At 48.9% G+C, this 18,049-nt stretch overlaps 1 protein-coding gene across 2 annotated transcripts in view; it reads left to right on the top strand.

Annotated features, from left to right (window-relative positions):
• Nucleotides 1-18,049, top strand: part of RBM19 (RNA binding motif protein 19) — a 142,036-nt gene that overhangs the window by 10,112 nt on the left and 113,875 nt on the right. Inside the window, exons 7-15 of one of the 2 annotated variants that reach the window (XM_009181772.4) lie at nt 1,074-1,154; nt 3,685-3,763; nt 6,101-6,172; nt 7,195-7,398; nt 8,772-8,902; nt 9,820-9,941; nt 10,364-10,460; nt 13,883-13,993; nt 16,183-16,383. In XM_009181772.4, coding sequence (XP_009180036.3) covers nt 1,074-1,154; nt 3,685-3,763; nt 6,101-6,172; nt 7,195-7,398; nt 8,772-8,902; nt 9,820-9,941; nt 10,364-10,460; nt 13,883-13,993; nt 16,183-16,383 — 1,098 coding nt within the window. The remainder of the gene's footprint in view (nt 1-1,073; nt 1,155-3,684; nt 3,764-6,100; nt 6,173-7,194; nt 7,399-8,771; nt 8,903-9,819; nt 9,942-10,363; nt 10,461-13,882; nt 13,994-16,182; nt 16,384-18,049) is intronic. The other variant, XM_009181773.4, reaches the window with a different exon arrangement.

Below are 18,049 nucleotides of genomic sequence, written 5' to 3'. Positions count from 1 at the left end.
CTGTATTTTCAAATGAGATGAAAGCAGGCTTCATCCTCCTCTTTTGTTTCCTCTTTTCCCTTTCTTCTTCCTCCCTCCTTTATTTTCTGCCTCTTCTAATTATGCACCCTGTCCTTTTTTTTTCCGCCAAAATTGTATATTTCAGAGAGGTAGTAGAGTGTGGAGAAGTTAGAATTATGAGTTCAAATCCTAGCTCCATCATTTAGTAGCTGTTAGTCCTTAGGTGAGATACGTTACTTCCTTCAGCCTCTTAATTTTCATCTACAAAAAGACACTCATGGTAGCACTGCTCCCTGCCTCTGGTTTCTGACCCTATAGCTAAGTATATGCTGGAATTCTGGAATCTTCAGATTTTAGGAAGAGAACCCGCTGGAATGAAGTACCCCCAGCAGGGCTCACTCCGCTCTGCCTACCTTGTTACTAAATACAGGATAAAAGGCAGCACCCCATTGTCTTTTTCTGCAATGCATAGACAAGACTGCTTGCGCTACGTGAATCAGCATAAGCTATAAATGGGCTCACATCCACTCACGGCAGGCTTTGCTGGGAAGTGCATTCAAGTCGGGGCAGGTTTTGTTGTCAAAAAAGTTTCTAGAAACTTAGATTTTTCAGAGCTGTTTGGATTCCAGAATTGAGGGGAAAAGACATCCGGAACCCATAATCCCCATTGGATTGTTGTAAAGATTTAGTAGATCACTGGCATCTGTAAAGTGCTTGACTCAGTGTCTGGCACTGATAAGCCCTGCATAGTGGTACTGACAGTCCTATTCTTCAGGGCTACTTCCCATTCTCACCCGGCCCCTCCTTGTGGCCCCAGGGCTCCTGTCCAAGTGCCCATAGCTTGCCAGGCTCTGGTTCCAGCCCTCATCTCAGGGGCACATGGAGACTTGGCATCACCTAGCCCCACCTCTGGCCAGACTCCATGCACGGTAGACATGGATTCTTCCCAGCGTTCCCCAGTTCTCCCTAACAGCAGGCACCTTCTCTGGCACTGAAATGTCCCAGTGTACCACCTCCTGCAGCTGTATGAAGGGTTAATGTGGCCACTTCTGTTTGTTTTTCTGATCACTCAGACAGAGAAACCAGCAAACCAGAAGGAACCCACCACCTGCCACACCGTGAAGCTGCGGGGAGCCCCGTTCAATGTCACAGAGGTATGTGCTGACTGAGGACAAGGGTCGGGAGCCTGTGGGAGCAGAAGACGAGGGTGGGAAGGCCAGGAGCCTTTGGTGCATGGGGGCGTTAGAGTCCGTTGAGGACATGAGCTGGAAGGAACTGGGGCCAAAAAGGCTGAGAAATAAGATCTCTGGCTTGTCAGGGTCAGGAAACAGGGATGGCTACACCAAGACAAAGGAGGTCTGGTTTCACTCACTGGTACCCATACCAGGGTGGACACACTCTGTTAAAGAAAAGCGTGGGGGTTGGGTCAGCCAGTAAATATTTAAGGCTTCGTGATCAACATGTCTCTGTTGTGACTACTCATGCTGCTCTTATAGCAAGGAAGCGGTCTCAGAAAGTAGGTAAAAATAGATAAAACTTTATTTATAAAAACAGGCAGTGGGCCAGATTTGGCCTGTGGACTGTAGTTTGCTGCCTTTGGGTCTGTAACAGCGGAAGAACACTTTTAATTTTCACTTTTCATGAAAGTAATAGAAGTTCAATATAGAAAATTCAAAACTGTGTAGCTAAATAAAACATATTTAAAAATTGCCTCTAAGTAGGATGACTACTAAATTATCATCTACACTAAATTGAGAGTGAGAAGGGTGCTACCCCAACGGGGTGCCAGGCTGTGGATGTAATTACCACAGGTCTAATGACTCCAGATACAGTGACAACTCATCCCAGGCAAACTGGGGCTGTCCGGCCAACACACCTGTGTCCTACCCAGTGACATCCACTGCTACATTTTGGATGTGTCTTCTTAAATGGTTTTTGTTTTGTTTTCCTTTGTTTTTTGTGGGTTTTTTTCTTTTTTTTTTTTTTTGTGAGACAGGGTCTCGCTGTGTTGCCCAGGCTGTAGTTCAGTGGTGCCATCATCGCTCACTGAAGCCTCTTCTTGGACGTTTTTGTCTTTGTATGTCTAAGAAGCAATCCTTTACTGGGAACTCTTTGGAAACCTCTTTTTCCTCCTCATCACGATATGTCATAGACCTCTTTGAATATTGAAGATACTCTGTTACAGCAGCAGTTTTTATACTCATGCTCTTCCTTATTCAGGGTAAACTTCTACAGGTTTACTCAGTCCCCTAAATTGGGACATGGGAGTTATATCCAATTTTTTGTTATTATAATAATTCAGTTCCTTGGGATCAGGGGTGAGCAGACTTCGTCTGTAAAGGCCAGATGGTAAATATTTTAGGCTTTGTAAGCCATTTCATCTCTGTCACATATTCATTGTTTTCTCTTTTTTTGGTAAATAATCCTGTAAGATGTAAAAACCATTTTAGCTTGCAAGCCAGACAAAAGCAGACCATGGTGGTATTTGGCCCACGGGCCACAGATTGCTGATCTTTGCTCCAGATAAATATTCTGTGTAGGCGCATGCGTGTACAATTCTAAGGCTTTGGCACAGAATATCAGTTGCCCTCTGGGAGCATTGCTACTTGATACTCCCTGTAGCAGAGTCTACAAGTGCCCATTTTCCTGAACCCTGGGTATTATTAATGTTTTATCAGTGATAGGTAAAATTGGCATCTCATGTTAATTTATATTTTATATTACTTATAAGATGGATCATACTCTCTCACATTTGTAGATCATGTATATCTTGTTGTTGTTGTTTTGAGACAGGGTTTCGCTCTTATCTCCCAGGCTGGAGTACAATGGTGCAATCTCAGCTCACTGCAACCTCCACCTCCAGGGATCAAGTGATTCTTCTGCCGCAACCTCCTGGGTAGCTGGGATTACAGGCACCCGTCACCATGCCCAGCTAATTTTTGTATTTTTAGTTAGAGACAGGGTTTCACCATGTTGGCCAGGCTGGTCTCGAACTCCTGACCTCAGGTGATCCTCCCACCTTGGGCTCCCAAAGTGCTGGTATTACAGGCATGAGCCACCCCACCCAGCCAATATATCTTCTCTTTTGGAAAGTGCCCATTCATGTCTTTTGCCCTTTTTTCTCTTGAAATCTTTTTTTGTTCTGGTACTCTTTGTTTATAAATTTCCAAATTACAACTTATCAAACTTCAGAGTAGCAAGCATTTAGGTTTTATTAAAGTCACTGAGTTGTCTTGTAATTTTGTCGGAATTCTTTCAGTACCAACCATTCTGAAAATCACACGCTTTAATTAACAAAGCAAAAACCACGAGGTGGCTGCTTGCAAAACTAATACACAAAAACCAAATACTCAAGCTTACCGAGAAGTGAAAAAAGCCATATTTAATCCCAAGTATATAAAATTATCTAGGGGAGAAACTATGCCTTAAAATGCTGATAGTGACATCGCTATTTTAATGCTGATAGTGACACTGCTATTTTATATTTATATTACTCATTTCTTCTCCAATTTTCTTTTTCAAATTTTTTCCAAGGTAATTGGAGAAGAGATATGTATAAGGAAAGAGAAAAAGTAAAGAATGAAACACTTTGTAATCCTTTCTGATTCCGAAATTTGCCCCATGTCTTTTCGTTGGGTTGTATTTTTATTATGTGGTTGGTAAGGGGAAAAAAATTTCTTACAGAAAAATGTTACGGAATTCCTGGCACCCCTGAAACCAGTGGCCATTCGAATTGTGAGAAACGCTCATGGGAATAAAACAGGTAAGATCTGGGATGTTTCCGGGTGGGAAAGGGGGCAGACAGTGAAGATGGAAGGTTGGGGTAGTTGAATAAGGGAGAAGTTTTAAGGGCACCCGTTTTTCTTCCTATTTGTGGTCCTCAGTCGTGTGGATGTGGTCAGCCTGGGCAGGTCAAGGCTGCATCTCTTGCCCCAGCCTTTGGAGGCCTGGTGTATAGGGATGGAGTTTTCACCTGTACTTTTCATCCTTCCCTTCCTCATGTTAGCCTTTGCCTATCCCAGTGGGCTCACCTATTGCACTGAAACAAATGCCATCAGGTCCTGGGGTTTGCTGGGCCAAGTCCACAGGCAGCTCTGCCGGTGCACAGGGCTCTGAGTTGCTGAGCCTATGTGGTGTTGCCCCGTGCCACCCTCCCCGCAGGTTTACACTCTGGGCAACCAGGCACCTCCTTTGGCTTCAGAGCCCTGGGTCCCGGCCTCCCTGAGATGAGCAGTGTGGCTGGAAGGCAGAGTGTCTGAGCTCAGGAAGGTGGGCACCGCCGTGCCTACTCCTCCTTGCTGGCCAGACCAGGGCACTGCGGGAGATTCAGCAGCAGACTTGCTGCCTCTCAAGAGAACCACCCTGAGGCCCTCTAGCTGCAGGGAGGCTGGAGGCTGGAAGCCGCTGGATGTGTACTCTGTCTTTGGCAAGAAGACACTGGCCTGGGCAAAGCAGTTGAGATCTGCCTAGGCTGACACCTGGGGAAGAAAGTGTGCTTGAGGGATGGTCTCCTCACTGTCACGTTTCTGCGTTTCTTCCCCAACTCTCCTCTTATCAGGAAAGTCCCGCTTACCCAGCCGACCATTCAGCCACCCATCCTTCTCCCTGCAGACTGATTCCAGGGCAGGGTGAGGTCAGGGGAAAGGGCTCCGCCTAGGTGCAGATCTCGGGTAGGAGCCCTATGACCTTGGACAAGGGACTTAGCCTCAGTTTTTTTGTTTGTTTGTTTGTTTTCTGTGCAGTCAGGTAAACCTGTCCCACCAAGTTGCGTGAATGGTTCTGTGTACAGCATTTAGTGCCGTGCTAAGCCCCTGTTGCACACTCAGTGAAAGCTGCTGTTAATATTCATGGTGGTGGTGGTGATGGTGGTGGTACCCTTGCTTTTATGGCACTTCAGAGAACAGAGAGGGAGCAGGAAGAAGCATATCTGAGTTGTTGGGGTCAAGAGAAAACCATATTGGAGGCCCTGGAGTTGGAGAGAGCTGGGATCCAAGCATGAAATGTTGAAAAGCAGCAGAATGTCCCCTGCAGGAGAGCTGGGGAGGAGGCAGGCTGGGCCTCTTAAGCTTTAGGGGCCTCATTAAAGATTGTGTGAGTCTCAGCTACTCAGGAATCTGAAGTGGGAAGATTACTTGAGCCTAGGAGTTCAAATCCAGCCTGGACAACATAGCAAGACCCAATCTCAAAAAGAAAAAGATTGTGGGCTTTAGTCAGGATGCAGGGGCCCCTGGGAGCTTAGAGCAGGGGAGGGCAGTGATCAGATTTAGGATGGTCCCTGGCTGGTGAAGAATGGGTCCTGGAGCCAGGCGTTTGCCATCCTCTAAGGGAGGATCAGTGGTGATGGGGCCCAGGGTGTGGCCATGGAGAGGAGGAGGGAGAAGGATGGAAGATGTTTATAGGGATGGATGAGGTGCCTGGATATAGGAAAGGAGGTCACAGAGGAGTCACGGAAAGCATCTAAACAGCCTTGTGATTAAAGGCAGAAAACCCAAGGGCTTTGGACCAAGTAATAGACATTGCCAGCTGTTAGCTGGGTGCCCCTGGGAGGATTTCCTTAATGCCCCAGAAAAGCAGGGGAATGGTCCTCATCTTGTTGCCTCATGGGGTTGAGGCCCAAAGAGGTCAGGAAGCGGAGCCTCTTGTGCTAGAGGAAAGACTCCCTCATTTTCTTGTTTTTTTTGTGCAAGTCAAGGCCTCAGGCACCCAGGAGCAGAGTGGGTGTGGAGACGGTGCTTCCAGCACCTAGATGGGTCCTCATGCTTCAGCCAGAGGCCCTTCTCCAGAGAATGGCTTGGAGCAGGTGCCAGTCAGGAATGGGGGGAGGCTTGGAGGGAGACAGAAATGCCTCCTGGGCTTCCGACTCCTGGCATTCAGCATCTTCATCCACAACACCAGGCTGGGGTCTGGATGCTCCCTGCAGAGGGAAATTGGGCTGTGGGTGGGAGAGAGAGAGGGAGACCCTTTGTATTTTGGAGATTTGGCAAAGGTAGAGGTTTCTCCCTCACTTTCTGCTCCTACCACAGTAGGGGTATTCCTCTGGGAACCCCCACAAATGTCTGCAAGGCCTGCAAATTTTACCTCTGTCATTGTCCTCTGTCAGGATACATCTTTGTGGATTTCAGCAATGAAGAGGAAGTTAAGCAAGCTCTAAAATGCAACCGGGAGTACATGGGTAAGGAAGCCCTGGCCACGTGCCGTCTCTGTGTTACAGGGTTTCTTCGTTCCTTCATTTCCTTTACACATTCTTGTTGAGTACTGACTTTCTGCAGACACTGTTCTAGGCACTGGGGACACAGCAGGGAGCAAACAGACCCAAATCCCTGCCCTTCCGGAGCTGACAGAGAGTAAACTGACTTAGCAGAGAGAGACAGGTAGTTAAATGTGTGATCCATGCTACAGGAAAACACACAGGAGGCACGGGTCCTGGGGAAGGCAGGGATTTGAGGAGGCTTGGCTTTAGACAGGGTCCTGTCTGCTCTGGCCTCGCCGAGGGGCGACATTGGTACACAAACCTGCAGTTGAGGAAGCAGGCTCTGGCTCTACAGGCAGGATGTTCAGTAGAGGGAACAGCACGTGCAAATTCCCTGGAGTTGGGAGGTCTTTGGAACAATACCCAGGGATGTAATCTTTGACCAATCCCTGGGCAAGACAAGTGATTTGAATCCAGCCGTCAACCCCAGTGAAGACTTGAGTTATGTTAGAGAAGATGGAGGGCCTTGGGAATCTTGTTAGCAAGTCAGGAGGTGGGTATTTATTGAACAGCTAGTAGTGCCTGTGCAGGATACGGTGATAATAGTACCCTAATCAGGCACACGGGCTGTGCATGTAAATAAATCATCAGCAGGTAAGTACCCAGGGCTGGGCTGTCACCTAAGACCTTTCCCAAGGCAGAACAACAAGCAGTGCCAGAGAATACAGCCCGGAGTTTAGAGACTGCATCACTGTGGTCTGGGATAACTCAGGCAGGCTCCCTCCAGGGCTGAAGCTGAACTGACAGGGTGAGTGAGATTTGGGTTCAGGCCTGGGGTTGGCTTATGCTGCCACCCCAGGTGACAGGGCAGGTGTTGGGTGCTGTCATCTGCCACGTTGATTGTGTTTTCTGGAAGGCAGCAGAGAAGAGTTTGGAGTCACCAGCAAGGAGTCGCTGGCAAGTTCCAGGCCTCCCCCTGGAGCCCTGACTCCTCTTCATTGCAGGCGGGCGCTACATCGAGGTGTTCAGGGAAAAGAACGTCCCCACCACCAATGTTGCGCCAAAGAATACCACCAAATCCTGGCAAGGCCGGATGCTCGGGGAGAACGAAGAGGAGGAGGACCTGGCCGAGTCCGGAAGGCTCTTTGTACGGAACCTGCCCTACACCAGCACCGAGGAGGACCTGGAGAAGCTCTTCTCCAAATACGGTAGGGGCGAGGCCCCTGGGCCGTGGATAGCCCAGCGGCTGTGGGAACCAGGCTCTGACTCTGACATCCTGGGTTCAAGTCCCAGTGTGCACACCACTCCACATCTCTTGGCTCAGTTTTCTCTTCTGTAAAATGGGACCAAGTACCCCTGAGCTGCTGTGAGGATTCAGTGACATGATGAATGCAGGGATTTGCAGGACAGGAAGTAAAAGGTATTAATAGCATCTCTGGCATCTTTCGCTGTCTGAGCTCTCTAACTTCTCCAAATTCAGAATTGAAGCGATTTGGATGACTTTTTTGAGATACTCCCTTGCTGTCCAAACTCTTGCCACTCAGTATTGGAATTGAGTAACTGTACAGGTTTCGCCTGACGAGTATACCTACACGGCGTTCCTCCATATCTGAATTCTTCATTATGTAAAGTCCTCTTATCCAAGCTGAGCACCAAATAGATTTGACAGTGTCAAGGTTAGTGGTGTTGTTGCTGTTATTTCTCAGGCCATGGGCTTAAGGGCCCATAGTCCTGCTTGGTGACAATAGGCTATGTTTGTTTCTAGAGTTACCATTGTTAAAGGGCAGGAAGGGAGGGTTCAGGATGAGGGGAGGTCTTGATACCTTTGAGATCCCAGCAGTGTCTCCCCATGTCTATTCAGAGGCCAGCTGTAGGTTGTGGAGGATCGGAGCTGTAGGTTGAACACCTGATGTAGGCCCCGTTGTCAGGGTAAGGATGCCTGAGTAGGGCCTGCCATCAGGAAAACTGATCTGACCTCCAAGGCTGGGGCCTGCCCCCAATGGAACTGTGTGTTCCATTCACTGATCTGCTCACCATATCCTTCACACAGGCTGGCATCCCGGCTTACACTGCATGGCTAGGCTGAGTGGGCGTTCTTTGATATACCCCAAACGTCCATTTGGGAAGGAAAGACCCAGAGAGAGGACGCGGTCACACCCTGGGGTCCAGAGTGGAAAGCACTGCAGAAAGGGTGTGCTTTAATTTGAGCATGATGCTAATATCATCATAGAAGACGCTTCTTTGGCACTAACTCTAGCAAGCACTGTTTAGTGCACTATGCACGCATTAACACATTTAGTTGTTGCAGCTGCCCATGAACTAGGTACCATTGTGCCATTATACAGATGAAAAGACTGGGCATGGGGAGGCTCAGTGATTTGCTCAAGGCAGGCTACATGTGTAGTAGGTGGTAATGCTGGGCTCCAACCCAGGTATTGTTGCTCTTAGGATAGATACACATAGGGGACTGGGAAATGACACCCGTGACCTGTGAGGTTGGCTCACAGCTGGTGCTCACCACATTCTTCCCTGGGGCTGAGTGGCCTGGCTCACCAGAGACCAACACTTCTCCTGTCCCCAGGTCCCCTGTCTGAGCTCCACTACCCCATCGACAGCCTGACCAAGAAACCCAAGGGTTTTGCATTTGTCACCTTCATGTTCCCTGAGCATGGTGTAAAGGCCTACTCGGAGGTGGACGGGCAGGTATTCCAGGTGAGGCCCCTCCTGGGCTGGCCGGGAGGCTGCGGGACTCACGTGGTCAGGAAAGGCCGTGTGTGTGTGTGTGTGTGTCTCTGTGTATGTGTGGACACAGGCATCCACTTTGTGGGCTCACGTGGTCAGGAAAGGCTGTGTATGTGTGTCTGTGTGTGTGTGTGGACACAGGCGTCCACTTTGTGGGCCTAAGAAAACGTGCAGTGGCATGCTAAGTCACCGCCAAGCCACTAGAAGGTAAGAAATCGCATGAGGGCAGGGTCTGATCTGTTCTGGTCACTGATCTGTGGCACCTACACTTGTGTCTGGCACATAGCAGGCACTGAAAAAATATTCCTTGAATGGATGAATTTGCTCTCCATTTCTATAGATCCCACCTTGGAAGAGGAGTAAGAAGAAAGGAATTTTTACAGAGGCATATTAAAATGGCCACAGTGGAATATAAGAAACTTCTCTTTTCCCAGTGTTACCAAGTCATCTGCTTAGCATACATCCTCAAGCCCCAGGCTACCTCATCCTCACCCATTTTCCTTTGCTCGTTCATTCATTTATTCATGATTTCTTGACCCCCTTGTTGCCATCAAGCCAGACCTGGCCCCCTGGCATGAAGCTCACATTCTCACTTAGCGGTGCAGGGACAGGATGCGATGCAGGCTTGAGGGGCGGGGAGAGGGCTGCGGGTGCGGGTTATACACTGATCGAAGTTTCCTGTGTGTAGCTGTGTCAGGTGGCCTCCTTACAACGTCGAGTCCCTGTGTCAGGTGGGAAGAGAGTGGTCACGTTCTCCCTGACCTCTCTCCCGCCGTCTGATCAGTGCCGGGTCCACCTTACTCGTGGCAGAAGCCAACATCCTCTACCAGGAAGCACAGCTTAAAGGCAGGGTTTCTGTTTACTCCCTTCCTGTCATCCCCGTCCAGGGCAGGATGCTCCACGTGTTACCATCCACCATCAAGAAGGAAGCCAGCGAGGACGCCAGTGCCCTGGGATCGTCATCCTACAAGAAAAAGAAGGAGGCCCAGGACAAAGCCACCAGCACCAGGTCCTCAGTGTCCCTGAAGCTGCTGAGCCCCAACCCCAACCGTCTACCACCCTCACCCTGTGCTTTCTAAGCTGCCTGGGTCTTCTGACTCCTGATGAGTTTAGTTCATACCTTACCAAGCTTCAGTTTTCTCATCTGTAAAATCGGAGAATGATAGTAGTGCCTTACTTTTGTGGTGCTGTAAGGTTTCAGTGAGTGAATGTATGCGAAGTTCTTAGTCCCTGACACAGATGAAGCACTGCTAGGGATGGTCCCTGTCATCGGGTTGTCTTCAGGCCCTGTATATGTAGCCCATGATAGGGAAATTGGAGGAACGTAGAAAGGCAGGCCTAGGAGCCCATTTCTTACAGGATTCATGTCTGAGAGCAAGTTCCCCTCCTCCAGCTTGGTCTGATCTCCCTGTTCTGCCTCCTGCCTCTTAGCTCTCACAACTGGAACACATTATTCATGGGGCCGAATGCCGTGGCTGATGCCATCGCACAGAAGTACAATGCCACCAAGAGTCAAGTTTTTGACCACGTGAGTAAAGCCGACCAATCCTCTCTGGGATCTGGGCCAAACTGAAGGGGAGAAAGAACAGGAGGCACGTTGTGCTGCTGTCAGCTGTGAGGCTGGGGCCTCCAGGGCTTTCCTCTTGGGCCTTCCCAGAGGTCTCTGGAATGGAAGGTGCTCTCCCAGCCCTCCCTTTGGAAACATCCCCAGCCAGCCTCTAGCCCTGGCTTCTCATGCCCTTGTGTGGAGCCACCCCAGAGAATGTGATTGACAGTAGTGTTGACAGGTGACATTCCTGAGCCTTCCACTGGGCCACAAGCATTAGTGCATGGTACTTCTCACAATGGCCATGTGAAGTAGGGGTTCTTGTATCCCATTGTGCAGATGAAGAAACCGAGACCCAGGGACACAATAACTTGTCCAAGGTCACAGACTTGCAAAGAGGTGGAGGTGGGAGGACACCAGGTCTGGCCAGCTCCGGTGCCTTGGCTCTGAACTGTGTCTCGTGATTTCCGCAGCCCAGGCAGCCCAGGTCTCTGAAGCCAGGGGAGGGGTCACTGGGTTCCGTTCCTCCTTCTCTCCCGAGTCTAGCCTTATTCCTTCTGAATTCTCCATCCATCCCGCTCCTCCACATCACATAGCTTTAAAAATCAACATGATGTTTTGATAGACATATAGATAGCGAAATACTTACCATAAGCTAGCCAATTAACATTTCCATCGTCTCACACTTGCCCTTTTTGTGTGTGTGGCAAAAAACACCTAAACTCTACTACAAAAGATTTTGCCAGAAGCAGAAATCTCCAGTGTTAACTCTAGTCCTCATGTTGTGTGTTTATATTAGATCTCTAGACTTATGCAGCTGACATATCTGCTCTTTTGTATTCTTTCTGCTTTGGATCCTATATGTGCTTTGTACCTTCTATAAAAGGATACTTTTTAAAAGGTATATTCAAGTAGGTGTGTATGTGTGTGTATATCCATCTATATATATATATACACACACACATTCTTATACATATACACGTATTTGTAATTTTTTTTTTATTATTTTGAGACAAGTTGCTCTGTCACCCAGGCTGGAGTGCAGTGACATGACCATAGCTCATAGCTCACTGTAGCCTCCCAAATTCTTGGCTCAACCAATCCTCCCACCTCACTCTCCCGAGTGGCTAGGACTACAGATGCATGCCATCATGCCTAATTTATTTTTATTTTTGCAGCGATGGGGTCTCACTATGTTGCCCAGGCTGGTCTCAAACTTCTAGGCTCAAGTGATCATCCCACCTTGGCCTCCCAAAGTGTTGGGATTATAGGCAGGAGTCATATAAAGTATATTTTTATGTATATATAAAAATATATATATCAGTACAAAGTATACTTTGTCTAAAGTACTTTGCAGAAAGCCTGAAAATACCCTGTTCTTTGTATATTTTGTATCCTCATACCTTCTTTTAAAATGCATGCATCTGGGCTGGGCACAGTGGCTCACACCTATAATTCCAGCACTTTGGAAGGCTGAGGCAGGCGGATCACTAGAGGTCAGGAGTTCAAGACCAGCCTGACTAGCATGGAGAAACCCCATCTCTACTAAAAATACAAAAATTAGCCTTGTGTGGTGGCACATGCCTGTAATCCCAGCTATTTGGGAGGCTGAGGCATGAGAATCGCTTGAACCCAGGAGGCAGGTTGCAATGAGTCGAGATCATGCCACTGCGCTCCAGCCCAGGCAACACAGCGAGACTGTCTCAAAAAACAAACAAACAAAAAAACATACATCTGGAGTTAGAGGCAGCTGAGTTCTTCCCAGGCAAACCTGGGAGTGTTTTTCATCAGATTAACAAAGGACATGGGTGGATTTGGCTCATAAGCTCCTTGCCCATTGCTGTCCACCAGGTACTGAAGGTCGGGGCTGTCCATTAGGGAATGTGAGCCACACGTGCAGTTGGAAATCATCTAGTGGCCATGTGTTTAAAAGGCTAAATGAAACAGGCAAAATTAATATTAATAATATATTTGATGTAACTCGGTTTATCCAAGATATTTTTGTTTGTTTGTTTGTTTCCGAGACACAGTTTTGCTCTTGTTGCCCAGGCTGGAGTGCAACGGCATGATCTTGGCTCACCGAAACCTCTGCCTCTTGGGTTCAAGCAATTCTCCAGCCTCAGCCTCCCGAGTAGCTGGGATTGCAGGCATGCACCACCGCGCCTGGCTAATTTTGTATTTTTGATAGAGACAGGGTTTCTCCATGTTGGTCAGGCTGGTCTCGAACTCCCGACCTCAGGTGATCTACTTGCCTCAGCCTCCCAAAGTGCTGGAATTACAGGCCTGAGCCACTGTGTCATCCAAAATATTATAATTTCAACATATGCACAATGTTAAAAAAAAATTATAAGCTATTATAGTCTTTTTTTCCTCATGGAATTCCGTGTGTGTTTTCCACGGAGAGCACTTTGGATGCATCGCATTGCATTTCACAGACTGAGTGGCTCTGAGGAGCTTGTGGCACTGTGTTGGATGGCACAGCTTTAGACCCAGGCCAGCTGGGGGCCTGCAGCCGCTTCATATCCCCCGAGTACTCTGAGTTCTGGGAATGCAGCAACCCCCCAAAGAGGAACAGTGAGGTTCCTGTGGTGCCTTCTGGTGAGCGAGAAGACACTGACACATTAGCAGAGGTGCAGTGCGGCAGGCCTGGTGAGGACAGAGAACAGAAAAGCCAAGGGAGGGATGGGGTGTCACCGTGAGGCTGGGCTGGTCAGCAACATGACACTTAAGCAGAAACCGAATGGTGCAAGGGAATATGGGTAAGAGCCTTGGAGGCCAAGGTCAACAACTGCAGGACCCCTGCGGTGGGATGAGCTCAGCATGGGAGTGGCAGCAAAGACCCGTATGATGAGGGGAGGGAGTGCAGGGGGACCCTGGGGTCCCGGATCTACTGTGTGAGACCTGGGAAGCCGGAGCCACTGGGGGCCAAGCACAGTGGCTCATACCTGTAATCCTGGCACTTTGGGAAGCTGAGGCAGGTGGATTGCTTTAAGCCCAGGAGTTCAAGACCAGCCTGGGCAATATGGCGAAACCCCATCCCATCTCTACAAAAAATATAAAAATGAGCTGGGTGTGGTGGCGTGCGTCTGTGGTCCCAGCTACTCAGGAGGCTGAGGTACGAAGATTGCATGAGTCTGGGAGATTGAAGCTGCAGTGAGCCATGAACACACCACAGCACTCCAGCCTGGGGGACAGATATGACAGAGTGAGACACTGTCTTTTTTTTTTTTTTTTTTAAAAAAAGGCACAGAGCCACTGGGGGCATCTGATCAATGTAGGAAGATGAGCAGCATCAGTGGAATCCATTTCCATCCCAGCCTCTTCTGCAGGCTGTTGGGAGATGGGAGGGCCAGCAAGTCACCTGGCCAACAGCCAACCAGGACTCTTCCTTTCCTCTCCCACAGGAGACCAAGGGCAGCGTGGCCGTGCGCGTGGCTCTCGGGGAGACCCAACTTGTCCAGGAAGTGCGGCGCTTTCTCATAGACAACGGGGTCAGCCTGGATTCCTTCAGCCAGGTGAGTGCTCTTGGCAGCACCAGCCAGCGGCCACTGGAGAGTCGGGAATGGCCTTTCCAGGGGAGACGCAGATGGATTTAAGGATCTGGCCTTCTAAGGACTATTACTGATTTCTAAATTGTCTCTAAAGAAAGGAAGAAATGTTACATGGGCTCAGACAAGTGGCCTATCTGATCCTGATGCTGTCTGTCCAGAGCCATAGGTCTGCCTCTAACCCCACAGTTCCCCCACACAGATCGAGACCCCCAACATCTCTCTCCCCTACGCAGTGGCTTCCCAGAGCATCTGTTGTCTGTTCGAGGACTTTGACCCTTCTTGAACGTAGCAGGAAAGAGTCCAGCACCTCCATGCACCTGTTCTCCGCGAAGTAGCAGGTCTTAGATTTATGGATGACTGCAGCTTAGAGGGCCCCTAAGACATCATGAGACCCCTTCATTTTACAATCTGGGATACCAACGCTCAGAGAGTGGGGAGGTGACTTACAAGGTCAAACAGTATTTGTGAGAGGAGCCTGGACTAAAACTCAGGGCTTCTGATTCCCAAAACAGCCCTTTCAGCAGCCTTCCCAGGCCTTAAATTTTTGCCTCAAGATGGATAAGGAGGATGGATGGATGAAGATGGATAGGGGATGGATGGATGAATGGATGGATGGATGGATGGATGGATGGATGGATGGATGGATGGATGGAGGATGAATATGGATGGTGAATGAATGGATGGATCGACTGGATGGGTGGATGGATGGTAGATGAATATAGATGGTGGATGAATGAATATAGATGATCGATGGATGGATGGATGGATGGATAGATAGACGGATAAAATAAATATACTAGTAGCTAACATATATTAAGATTCACCAAAGCACTCTTCTAAGTTTACGTGTTTAATTGGCTCATTTCGTTCACATGGCCACCCTGTGAAAGCAGCAGTACTGTACTTCCACTCTACAGAAGGAACCACAGTCACAGAGGGGTGAAGTCACTTCATAGCTCATAATGGCGGAGCTGAATTTGAACACAGGCTTTCTGGCCCCAGAGTCTCTCTCTAACTGTAACACTGCAGCCTGAGTTGCACCTAAAAGGCCCACTGGTGCCCCAGCCTTTCCCACCTGCAGATGGTTTTCACTCCCCTCACCTCACTCAATCCTCATATTAATCCTGTGTGGCCTCTATAAGATGGTTGTGACTGTTAGCCGATTTTGCAGATGAGAAAATTGAGGCCCACAGAAACAAGGTAATTGACCCAAAGTCTTAGGTTAAATTAGCAGCTGAGCTAAGACTTATTCCCAGATAGGCCGTATGCCTAGATTTTTCCATTATATTTTATTGGCTCTTCTATTCTCCTCCAACATTACTTTTTAATAAAATCATTGCTAACGTTTTCAGAGTGCTCATATTACATGTACTTTTACTAACCCTTTTAATGAAAACTTTTCCTAGAGCTATCCTGTGAAATAGATGCTCTGTCCTTGCTGTCACTGCAGGAGCTGAAGCACAGTTAAATACATTTCTCAAGGCTGAATAGCTAGTCTTTTAGGTTGAATTCTCCCAGAAGCAGATTCTGACACAAGGATTCAAGGGCAAACAGTATTGGGGGCGGTGCAGAAAAGCCTGGTGAGAAAGGGATGCGGGGAAGGGGAGGAGCCCAGGGTGCAGAGTGCTGCTGCAGTACGCTGTCCTGTGGGTGCCTGGAGCTCTGCCTAGGGGAAAGCCTGCAGCGCTCATACCTCAGTCTCATCCCACCCAAGGACAAGGGGACCAGCAACTCCTGAGAGCTGAGGGCTGCTCCCAGGGGGGCGTTAACTCTGCAGCACATTCTGCTGGCTGCACGTGGTAGCAGGTGGGCAGTCTGTAGTTCAGGAGCCTTGGTACTGAGATGCAGACCCCAGCCCCTGGAAGCCTAGGAAGGTGCAGCCCTGCTCACGAGTGGAGGAGGGGCTGGGATTTGATCCAGGAGCTCCAGCTTCAGAGCCCCAGGCCTTACCCGCCTCTGTAGAGCTGCCTGGCAGCCTTGCAACAAGGATCATACCAGAGAGGTTGGTTCCTCCTGGGTCCATCTCCTAAGTGCCTGGTTGCTGAGGTTCCAAATGGTGAACCTCATCTGGAGACCCCCACAGTCCCTGCTGGTGTCAGCTGGGGACCCTCCTCCCTCCTGTGGTCCCACATGTGGGCATTTCCTCTCTGCAGGCTGCAGCAGAGCGAAGCAAGACTGTGATTCTGGTCAAGAACCTCCCAGCAGGCACCCTGGCAGCCGAGCTGCAGGAGACCTTCGGCCGTTTTGGCAGCCTAGGCCGCGTGCTGCTGCCAGAGGGTGGAATCACCGCCATCGTGGAGTTCCTGGAGCCCCTGGAGGCCCGCAGGGCCTTCAGGCATCTGGCCTATTCCAAGGTAGGGCTGCTGGAGACCCGGAGTCGATCTGGAGAAGGACCAGTGAGGGCTGCTTCAAGGGAGAGGGTGCACTGGACTGTGGATTCACAGATGTGGCACGTGGGAGCTCACGTGCCACTGGTCTGGATCATGGTTGAGTGTCATCCCTACCGCCTGAAAACCCATCTGGAAGGGAAGAATGGGAGAGGGAAGTTCTTTTTTTTTTTTTTTTTTTGAGACGAAATCTTGCTCTATCGCCCAGGCTGGAGTGGCGCGATCTCTGCTCTCTTCAAGCTCCGCCTCCCGGGTTCACGCCATTCTCCTGCCTCAGCCTCCCAAGTAGCTGGGACTACAGGCGCCCGCCACCACGCCTGGCTAATTTTTTTGTATTTTTAATAGAGATGGGGTTTCACCGTGTTCACCAGGATGGTCTTGATCTCCTGACCTCGTGATCCACCCACCTCAGCCTCCCAAAGTGCAGGTGTGAGCCACCGCACCCGGCCGGGAGAGGGAAGTTCTAAACCATCCTCCAGAAAGCATGCCTTGGTTCCTTGCCTGACTCTAGCTTTTCTTTGGCTTTCTTTACCCATGTTAATTTGGATTAACATTTTAATTTTAATTAAATGTGTTCATTCTTTTTTTAAAAAAAATGTATTTTATTTATTTATTTTTAAAGACATGATCTCTCTCTCTCACCCAGGCTACAGTGCAGTGGTGCCATCTTGGTTCGCTGCAGCCTCGAGCTCTGGGACTCAAGCAATCCTCCCTCCTCAGCCTCCCATGTAGCTGAGACTACAGGCGTGCACCACCATGCCTGGCTAATTTTTTTATTTTTTGTGGAGGGCAAATTTCTGGCTAATTTCTCTATTTTTGTAGAGAAAAAGTTCTCCCTATTTTGCCCAAGAATGAGCATTCTTGATGCTTTTGCAATCTTGTAGCTACAGTGAGATGAATGAAAGTCATTTCTGTAGGTGGGGCTGTCTCCTGGTTCTTGGTTTAGAAAAAAGCCAACAGTTGTGTATTAGTTTGCTGGCTGCGGCTGTCATAACAAATTTTCACAAGCCAGTTGGCTTGAAACAACAGAAATAGATCGTCCCATGGTTCCAAAGGCCACAGTCTGAAATCAAGGTGTCAGCAGGGTTGTGCTTCCTCTGAAGGCTCTAGGGAGTCTGATCTGTGTCTCTTCCAGCTTCTGGTGGCTCCAGGGATCCCTGGCCCATGGCTGCATCACTCCAGTTTCTCCCTTCATCCTCACGTGGTATTTCCTCTTCTCCTCTTAGTCTTCCTCTGTATTTCTCTTAGAAGGACACTTGTCATTGGATTTAGGGTCTGCCTGGATAATGCAAGATGATCTCATCTCAAAATCTTTCACTTAATGAAATTTGCGAAGATACTTTTTCCAAACAAGGGCGCATTCGTGAGTTCTAGGGGTTCAAGACATAGACATACCCTGTGGGGCCACTGCAAGTGTTTTCTGTTTATATGGTACTTTAGCACTTTGCAGACCTTGGTCTCCCCCAGCAATTCTGAGAGATAAGATATTCGTGTCCCCCAGCAATTCTGAGAGATAGATATTCATGTCCCCCAATAATTCTGAGAGATAGATATTCATGTCCCCCAATAATTCTGAGAGATAGATATTCATGTCCCCATTTTGCTGGTGAGGAAATGATTTCTCATTCTCTGC

The sequence above is a fragment of the Papio anubis genome, chromosome 9 (genome assembly GCF_008728515.1).
Source record: "Papio anubis isolate 15944 chromosome 9, Panubis1.0, whole genome shotgun sequence".
NCBI classification, from domain to species: Eukaryota; Metazoa; Chordata; class Mammalia; order Primates; family Cercopithecidae; genus Papio; species Papio anubis.
This window is presented reverse-complemented; position numbering and strand designations above follow the sequence as displayed.